Genomic DNA, 10,069 nt, shown 5'->3' on the forward strand with positions numbered 1-10,069 from the left:
CCCCTTTCAATAAGCCAGAACAGCAAAGCCCCAAAGTAAAACAAAGTTTTTAGTGGGAAGAGTCTCCTGATCATTACAAGAAAAACAGGATGTAGTAACTGCATATATTTTGCCATCAGTGAGATGTGCTTCAAAACTTTCCTCCACCAGTTACCAGTGACTTATTAGTTTACTCAATCTGTCTAAACCCATTTCTTCACCTATAAAATGGGCACAAAAACCTTAATAGAAAGTTAAATGAGACAATATTTGTAAAAACAGAACTTCTATATGCTATCTCCATTCTCCTTTGAGTCATATGCTCTAACCTATTATATACACTTCTATTCGCCCTTACCTTGGGTTACTGCTATTACAAACAAGAGAACACATGAGACACATTTCAATTTTGTTCCTCCAAAACTAACACGAAGCATGAACTCTGTCTACTGACAACCAGCTGAAAGCCCACCAGTACCTAGATTCACAGTAACTTCAGGATGGAATTGTTTTCTTCCTTACCTCTCAGGTTCTGATTCTAGTAGAGCAACAGCTCTCCAACTTTAGAGAGGTAAGAAGGGATAGGGAGCTTGTTTAAAATACAAACCCCCTCCCCCCACCAGCAAAGTCATAATTGAGTCAGGCAGGGACCGCAAAAATACACATGCCCAGGCTTCCCTGGAGGTCCAGTGGTTAAGACTCCAAAATCCCAGTGGGGAGGGGGGTGTGGGAAGGGGTTAACAAGCTTGGTCTCTTGTCAGGGACAAGGATCCCACAGGCATCACAATGCAGTCCCCCCCCCTCAAAATTACACATTCCTTGGTCCAACTCCCTAAGGTTCTGATTCTTTAAGCCCTTAGAAGACCAAAAAATCTGCATTTACCAAGTCCCAGGCCTATCCTAAGACAAGAGGTTCTCTGACCACCCTAAGAAACACAGCCAAGGAGAGAAAGCAGACCATGCGTACTGTCTGGAAGGGTTTGGGTGCCTAATTCCCTGCCAACTCTGTTTTCTCACTGGGCTTTCCAAGCCATGGATCTGGTATCTTCCTCACCTTTGCCATCTTTCTTCACGTGAGCAGTATGTAGTTAAGACAGAATGCAAAGGGGGCATAAGGGGAAAGAGAAACTTATTTCATGTACCTACGATTCTTTGGGAGCATCTAAGCCAGAGTAAACAGTAACTATCAACTCCTGCTCCCTCCAACTGTGAAGAAAACTGATGTGCTTACTTTTCTGCGAACTGAATATTCAAATCTCTTCCTGGAAATGAGTTGATGAACATACAATCCACACTCTGCAAATTCATGACCAAGATAAAACAGAAATAGCTTCCTCACAACTAGAAAGAAAAACAACCAAAATACTGCATTCAAAACAAAAGTTACTTTAAAAACCACTTGTTCGATATTTCATGATGAAAGCAATATACATAAAGGACACGTTTTGTTAGCAACATGCAAAATTTTACCTTTAAGATACGGTTGTTTGGCTTTAAGTATATTAAAATAATGCAGTATACCAAGATCAACAGATTTACCCACATTAGACACGCAGAAAAGAAAAATTTAAGGTTGAATTTTATGTACAAATGTATTACTGTCATAATAATATTCACTGAATCCTTCAAGCGAATCTCATCTTTTTCCCAAGTTCAACTTAAAGTACCTATACCATAATCTAATAAAATACAAAACACAAAAAGAATCACTTAGAATCATTTCCAAAAATCGCTTAGAACAAGAAAGCCAAATTTTATTTATTTATTTTTTAACAAACACTAACTTTTCAAAGTTAGAGAATACATATCAAACGATAAATTGTGGTAGGTGACTTTAAGGTTCTTCCCAATTAGAAATCAATCTTGGTAATCAATTTAGAAAAACTTCAAAAATGTATGTTAGACATATACATCACTTTAGCTAAACCTAACAGTAAAATATGTTAAACAGAAGATTATAAAAGGACACTTTAATTTTAGCTGAAATTGCAAATTCCACAAAAGTTGCTAATAAACCAGGAAAACAAGTATTGGCTGTAACTTTTAACCTTAGCTAGCAATATATTAATATATATAATGCTTCTATAGGTAGCAAAGTGATTACAAGTAATGAAAAATTTTAAGTTAACTCAAAATAAATGATACTATTTCAAAATAGTTCCTGGGAAATCCACACTTTAAAATATTTTAATTGTTCAAACTAGGATCTGAAATTTCTTGTTTAAAACTTCAGAGTCCTAATACCTATAGCATAACAGACTCCAAAATGGAGGGACCTGAAAAATCAATGAATTAACTCTCTATTTGATAAACAGGAGGAAACTGAGTCCAGAGTTTTTTGGTAACTTGCAGAATGATAAACCTGATTCCTTAACTCCAATGTTCCCTTTATATTATTGCTGTGTCCTGCGGAATTTTTTTTTTTTCCTTCTTTTTTTTTGAGTATCTCCAATAGGGATAAATAGTGGATTGTCTTTAGGTAAAAATCAAGTCAGTGAACTTTCTAAATGAGGCTACATTTCATGATTTTTTGAAAGACATGAATGCTTTCAGAGCCGAATAAGAAATTAAGAATTTCTGAGAAGAAACAAGGTACAGAGAGTATCACAAGGAAAGTTTTAACCACAACAGTGTTTGCAGAAAGCACACTGTAAATCAAACCAGCCCATGGCAAAAACAGCAACAACGGAAACATTTTCTTTCTTTTTGCATCCCACCTAATTTTTGCAATGGCTTCCCAGGTGGCTCAGTGGTAAAGAACCCGCCTGCCAAGGCAGGAGACACACAGGAGATGGGTTCAATCCCTTGGAGAAGGAACTGGCAAATCCACTCCAGTATTTATTCTTGCCTGGAAAATCCCAGGGACAGAGGAGCCTGGTGGGCTACAGTGCATGGGGTCACACAAACAGCCGGATATAAGTGAGGGACTGAGCGTGCAAACATCCTCATTTCAGTACTCCAGAACATATCCATTACATAACCCTGACTAACTGACCTTATGGAAGCTTGCAAAATCAAAGCAAATGATGTTAAAAGGCAGAAATGAACTGCCCATGATTTATGACACGTGCCTACTAGGTTTCAGGCAATATGAATTTGGTGTTTTGTTTCTGAATCATTCTGAACATACTATCCTTCCTTCATCACTGCTTACAATTTTACTAAAAGTGGGCCATTTTTCCATCGCCTTCCTTTGGAAATTCACCATAGATGTCTAGTTTGTTCTGTTTCTGTTCACTCAAAAACAAGAAATAATCTTCTCTCCTCATACTCTCCTTTAGGTACACAGCTCTTTGTCCAAATATAACTCTTCCACTCTCACAACTAATCATGTATTTCTATGATTTTTCAAGTGGCAAGAGGAGGAAGACAATAACAAGATGGGACTGTCTTTGTTAAATTTGTCCCTTTTTTTTCTTGATGGTATCAAAGCTTCTTGCCCATTCAAAGATTATAAATTGTCCTACATTTTCTTTTAGTGTTTCCATAATTTAATATTTCATATTTTTACTTTTAATTCTTTTAGAATTTTTGTTTATGTAGAGAGCAATTTCCCCCAACTAGGTAGTCAATTGACTATCATTTGCTAAGTAATCTTTTTCTCCCTTCACTGATTAGAAATGCCACCTTCACTATCTACTAAATTCCCACAAACCTGTCAATTTCTCTTTATTCTGCTTCAACACCTATTTGCTTTATTCCTCTGCCAGTGGCACGTTGATCTAATTATTGACACTTTATAGTACATTCACTTTTTGACAGAGGAACATTTTTCTTTTTCAAGATTTTTTTTGACTATATATATATATGCATCATTTTCTCAGATCAATTTTTCTCGGGTTTCCCCTCCAAAACAAAAAACAAAAAACCCCAGAGTTTCTTTTGAACCAGAATTCCATTAAATATATACACAAAAATGAGGGGGAAAGCTTCTTACAATATTGAGATTCCCACCCAGTAATAAACAGATACTATATGAAGCCCCCTACACACACACAGAGACATAGACAAACTCAATCTTTTAAGACTAGTAGAATACTGACTAGTATTCCGGCCCCAAATGAATGGTTTTCCTTATTTGTAAAATAACATTTCCATTCCTAAATCACAACATTTTAGAGCTACAGGGACAGTGCAGACCACTTAGTCCAACACCTCTTGTAATCCCAGTCATATTTACCTCAAGTCTACTTAGGAGAATCATTTCAAAATTAATTTCCCTTTAACATGCAACACAATCATAAAAGTGCTATTTGAATCACATTAAAAGGCAAAGAAGTGGGCCACAATACTAAAGAATGCCTTGAATTTAGGAATCCCTTTAGAATGAGATCCATACCTAGGGTCAAAGAAAAAAACCCTGAGTACGACAAGTGCACACACTTGAGACAATCCCAAGTACTGTGTTTAGACACTCATGTTTCCAAGGTTAAAGTCGTTTTGTTATGGTATTGTCCAGGAACCAAGTTTCACAGTATCAAAGCATTCCACTCCCAACTGTTCCAACATATTAAGAACACAAATCCAAAAACAATCTCCAAATGGAATAAGCCTGAAACCCAATTCTAAAAGTGCTTCTCAAGCCTGGCTGACCATCTAATTACCTGTGGAGCTTCTAAAAACAAGACTGCTTGGGTCTCACCTTGAGATTCTTCCTCAGCAGGTCCAGCAATGCTCAGGCATTTTTTTTCTTTTTAATGTGGTAGTAGGTTCTATTCTCAGCCTGAATTAAGAACCACTATTCTAAAATATTCAACAAGAACAAACCTCCATAATTTTCCAAATATCCTTACATTGGGGGGTAAGGGGGAGTGGATAATTTATAGGAGCATCTTCACCAATATTTGCTGCTGATTACAGAGAGCTATGTCCCTATGTTATATCACGGTCTTGAAGTGAAAACAAAGCTAAAATAAAGCTTTAGATAGTTCACAGGTTGATGACCCCATTATGGTAGGTGAACCTTTTTTTCCTTTTTTTTTTGTCCCTTGAAGGCAACCTTCACTCCACCTCATCTCCAGAACAGCTGATGTTCACTTTAAAAGTGGCAGAAAGAATTAATATTTTAAGAAAAACTTTAAAACATACCCATAAAAATAAGTACATAAAAAGAAAAATTAATGATTGGGTTGCAACATCATGACATTTCATGACATTTTAGTCAAAGAAACTGTGCTCCTTGACTGCAGTGAACCACCAACACACCGAACACTCTCTAAAAGGAGCACAAAAGCAAAGAAAGGCTGACACACTCAAGGAAAAAACTTAACACACAAAAATGCAATATGCAAACCTGTTCCTAAGCTGTAACCTTCCAAGAAAATGATCTCACTTTCTAATAACAACACATTGTACTAAACTGTGAAGCCTGGTATAACTCCTGTTCCTGGTATGAGTGACTCACAGACCTGCTATCCCTGGGAAAAACACCTGAAAAATAGAGCACATAAAGCTAGACAGAAAGTTCCACGTTAAGTAATTAGTGATGGTAAAGTATGCATTAAACAGACTTTAATCACAAGGTTCCTGAAACAAGTCATCCTACAGGTCCTCCACGCTCCAGCTTTGGCCCAATCAAAAACATTTTTTGACAGTCTAGGGAGTCATTTGATGAAAGAGATGTCAAGTGTTTTCCATCTTGACAGGAAAGGCAACGTTCATAGAAATTCACCCCTTTACTGTCAAAAAAAACTTAATTTTTCTTAAATAAGCACTGTGCTTTGGTCCAAGCAAGAGTCAAATAATTGTACATTAAAAAAAAAAAAAGCAAGTGAAGAGACAAGTTTCATGGTTTAATGCAATCAGTTTTGACAACCTCACCAACATCTTTTCCTGAGAATGTAGCCCAAATCAAATTCTTAGATCTTAACCTTTAAGTCACATGACCACATGAAGTACATAAAATGTAAGTAGCAAACATGACTCAGAGAACAATTGTAACCCAAAAAATCTGCAGAAAAGCTGAGAAGATGTATGTTTACAAACAATGACAAGCTTGCCAAGAGATTAAAGCTAAAAAAGAATAAACACCTTTCTCTAGAGCTTTTACTTATGAATGATTTCTATGCAAGCCATGTACCTAGTATTTGTTAAAGAAAGACCCTGCTCCTGGAGTATTTCAAGCAAAACAAGAAAAAAAGTTAGAAAAAATCCTTCCTCAGTAAGTATTTCAATTGAAATACAGTATTAATACATTAGAATAAATAACTTAGCTGAATTAGCATGTCGTTCAGTATCAACTTTATAAAACATTCAGACATATATCCTAATCTTGAAAAAAGAACAAAAAACTCAGACATAGTAAATCACAGATATCTTTCAAAAAAAAGTCCACAACCTGAACTTTTACTCTGTCAAATACAATTAAAGTTTAGGTAAATGGGCCGTTTTGGGGGGATTATTCTGCCTAAAAAACTTGTGAAACAGAATTCCAATTTTAGTATGTTCCAAAAGCTTACTACTAAGAAATACCTAGGATGGATTACATTAGAAACAATCTTCTCAGGAATCTGAACCTGACACCAAGGTTTTGATTGCCCACATTGTCTAAGACCTGGAGAGATAGGTAACTTAGGCTTATTCGATACAAGCCTACTTATACATGCTGTTAAACTTGACTACTATTTCAAAAACCTCTCCCTATGCTTTTTGTCTCTCTTGCCTTCATTCCTTTGCATGTCACTAACCTACAGAATCAAAAATAGTATCCCCCATACCAAACATACTCTTCGATTCAGTACGGATTGGGATGTTTTCAGAGCTAGACTTCCAGTTTAAAACATACTTCAAAATTTTCCTTGACCCCAAATTTGGCTCATAATAGCTAAAAGTTAATCACCTTTTTATTTTTTTCTTCCTAATTTTCCCCGCTCTTCCTATAAACCTATCAGCAGGAAACAAATTATCTGCAGACAGGGCTGGGAAAAAAGGTTGCTTGTTCAACCTAGGAACACAAGACCAGGAAAACTACTCACAAGACCAGGAAAACTCCAATCCTGAATTTGCATGTAAATTCTGCAAGACAAAAGTCTCACACTGTCTTTCGTGATTCGACTTAATTCAATTCCATGCTTTCTGAAACGTTTGTATTTAAAATTCTGAATAACAACCAAGACGATTAAAAAGACAACGAACTTTATTTCAATTAACCTAGGTACATCTCAGTAAACTGAAAAATCTGAGCACCTAAAATCTCCTCCTAGGCATAGGTGCCTGAGCAATCTAGGCAAAATGTCTTCTCACAGAAGCAATGTACCTGAAGAGCTTCCTATATTCTCTTCTGGAAGGTTTTTTTCTCTTGCAAACACTCTCATCCACAACTCAGTGTTTCCAAAATACACTCAAACTGATTTAAGTTGGAGGACGCAGATTTACCAAGGTTTTTATAAGATCATTTCCTTACTTTAACCAGTTAACGCTGTCAAAAAAAAAAGGGGGGGGGGGGGGCGTGGGGTGGGATCTGCAAGTGGTTTTTGAAGGATTTACCTGGCACACAGGAAATGTACAAGAGGGGAAAAGTCCCCAGAGCCAAGCTTGGGGCTTGTGTAAACATAAATCACCTGCGTACTGCCCTGGCTACCAAAAACAACATTCCACCAGAATGTGTATCCAGGTGGCTAAGTGATTTTCTGGAAGTGAGAATTAAAAACGCTTACACCCATCACATACTATACAATTTTACCTGTTACTAAGAAAAGGGCACGTCTAATTCAGCCAAAAAAACCAAAAAAAGTCATTTTTCCTCCAAGGAAAGCAGCAGTTTGTAGTCATTTGCAAGGGACAGGATTGCAGGAAAAGAGGAGGGGGCGTGGAATGGAGGGGGGGCAAAAGAAGAGCCAGCCAGGGGGGTTGCACAGGGCCCCCACACAGGCCACTGCGGAGAGAAGACGGGGAAAAGAGGGGAGGATGTCTCACCGGGGGACAAAACCGAGTGCAAACTGGCTGGAAGAAGGAAGGTTCCCCCCAGGAGGCAAGCTGGGGTGCAGATAAAAAGCGCTAGTGGCTGGTTACCTTGGGATACAGGGCAAAGGGACCCCGGGAATATGAGAAGTCTACGGAGATAAGAGGGGAGAGAAAGGGCGAGGCAGGGTCTCCGCTAAGTGCGAACCAGGGATGGAGACAAACAGCCGGACTTGGGCCTCCCCGGGCCAAAAGGCGTGGCCAGGGATCCAGACCGAAGGATGGTCTTCTTGAGACGCCAGGGAAAGTGCGTGGCAAACCCCTCCTTAAAGACCCCCGGGCCAAGGCCAGAGCGAGGAGCCCACCTGCGGGGCACCTAGGGGGCAGAGCGCACTCTGGAGGGCTCGGCCTCGCCCGCGGGGCCCTCTGCAGGGCTGGCTGGCCAGGCCCCCGCCCCCACCCCCGCAGTGCTCTTACCTCCACACCTGCCCCATCTGCAGCAGGTGGATGACCGACTGCCAGATCCACACGGAGAGGCGGCAGAGGCGCTGCGCCCCCGGCGTGGCCGCGGGCCCCGCGCCGTGGCCGTAGCCGGCCCCCATCATGGGGGGGCCCCGGCTGCTGAGCCCCTCCACGGCGCCCAGCCCGCCGCCCGTGTAGTCCTGCACGAACCAGCGGAAGCTCAGGCTCTGCACCAGCAGCGACGGCACCAGCACGAAGAAGAGGGTCAGCCCGAAGTAGCCGTAGTCCCCCTTGCGGTAGTAGTCGAGGGCCAGCCACAGGTCGGTGCCCACGTCCCCGAAGAAGACCAGTAGCGCCAGCACGATCCACAGGCAGTCGAGCCACGGCCGCTCCACCTGCGGCGGCTGCAGCCGTTCGGCCGAGGGCGTCGGGGGTTGGCGACCGGCGGCCGCGGGCGGCTGCAGCGGCTGGTCCCCCCCGTCGGCGGCGGCGGCGCTGCGGCGCGGCTTCTTGCCCAGGAGGGAGCGCAGGCAGGCGGAGCGGCAGCCCCAGTAGCACGAGGAGGTGTTGCAGCAGTGGCAGATGTGCAGCGAACTGCTCTCGCCGGGCTCGCTGCCGTCGCCGCCGCCGCCGCAGCCGCCTCCCCCGGGCTCCCCGTCCTCCTCGCCGCCGCTGCCCACCGCCTCGTCCAGGTTGTGCAGCTGGGCGAAGCCCACCCCCACGCCACCGCCATCGGATTTCGCCGCCATCTTGACTCTCTTCCCAGCTCCGGAGGTTGGGGGGGGAGGGACGGTTGGGGGGGGTAAGAAGGCAGGGAACGGGGAGGGGGGGGGAACGAATGGAGAGGAAGGGGGGCGGGGAGGAAGCGGGGGAGCAAACGAACGAGGGGGGAGTGGGCCAGGGAACCCCCTCCGCTTCCGGGTAGTTGGCGTCACTTCCGGGCGAGCCCCCCAATCGCACGGCGCCCGCAGCTCCCCAGCCCTACCCTCCCGGCCAAGATGGCCGCCCTCCTGTGCCTCAGCTGCTTGGCGGGGGACCGGGGGGTTCACCCCGCCAGGGCTCCCCTTCCCCTCTTCCGTTGACCCCGAAACCCATCAGGTTGACCCCTCGGCGTTTCTGAATCCCGCTGGGCCGAGTAAGGCGGTCCAAAGTGATCCCTGGAGGGGGCAGTGCCAGACGTTTTGGGGTCCCCTTCCTCAGCGTCGCAGCTTTCAGCTTTCCTCCTGGAGAAACGCCCCCTAACACCCTCCCGGCTGCTGGCGGAGGGGCGGGACCTCTGAGGGAAGGGGCGGAGCTAGTGCAAAGCAGGTGATTACGTGTCACTTCCGGGAGATAGGATGACCTCATTGTGTAGTTAGACAACCCACCCCCCATCAAAATGGCTGTGTCTCACCTCTTTGGCTGTCCCCCCCCCCCCCCTTTTTGATGTTTTTCTTTTAAATTTATCTCCTGCTCCTTTCTTATTTTGAGGGTCTTTAGAAATTGTATGTCTGTTTAGATTCCCACTCACAAGTTATTGATTCTCACTTCCACATAGACAACTCCCTCCTCTTTTACCTCTGTTGACCCCCTGACTTTGTCTCTGATAAGTTCCATCTTTTGCAATAAACCTTTCCACCATTCCCTTAAGAAAACTGCAGCCAAAATCCAGTTAAAAATCAGCTTAATTGCATCTTTAAAAGTAAAGCATAGAGACTGGATTGGCATATTGTGACCTTGAGTGTATTTT

General features: G+C 42.9%; 1 protein-coding gene and 1 long non-coding RNA gene across 2 annotated transcripts in view; both read right to left on the reverse strand.

Annotated features, from left to right (window-relative positions):
• Positions 1 to 8,338, reverse strand: part of LOC109562786 (uncharacterized) — a 98,028-nt gene extending 89,690 nt beyond the window's left edge. The window contains exon 1 of the long non-coding RNA XR_011567993.1: positions 1 to 8,338. This exon is cut by the window's left edge and continues 81,808 nt beyond it. This is a non-coding gene — a long non-coding RNA (uncharacterized lncRNA).
• XKR6 (XK related 6) overlaps positions 1 to 9,620 on the reverse strand; it is a 266,199-nt gene extending 256,579 nt beyond the window's left edge. Inside the window, exon 1 of the mRNA XM_070794405.1 lies at positions 8,356 to 9,620. Within this exon, the coding sequence (XP_070650506.1) occupies positions 8,356 to 9,089 (734 nt within the window). The 5' untranslated portion in view covers positions 9,090 to 9,620. The remainder of the gene's footprint in view (positions 1 to 8,355) is intronic.
• Positions 9,621 to 10,069: the final 449 nt, after the last annotated feature.

The sequence above is a fragment of the Bos indicus genome, chromosome 8 (genome assembly GCF_029378745.1).
Source record: "Bos indicus isolate NIAB-ARS_2022 breed Sahiwal x Tharparkar chromosome 8, NIAB-ARS_B.indTharparkar_mat_pri_1.0, whole genome shotgun sequence".
NCBI classification, from domain to species: Eukaryota; Metazoa; Chordata; class Mammalia; order Artiodactyla; family Bovidae; genus Bos; species Bos indicus.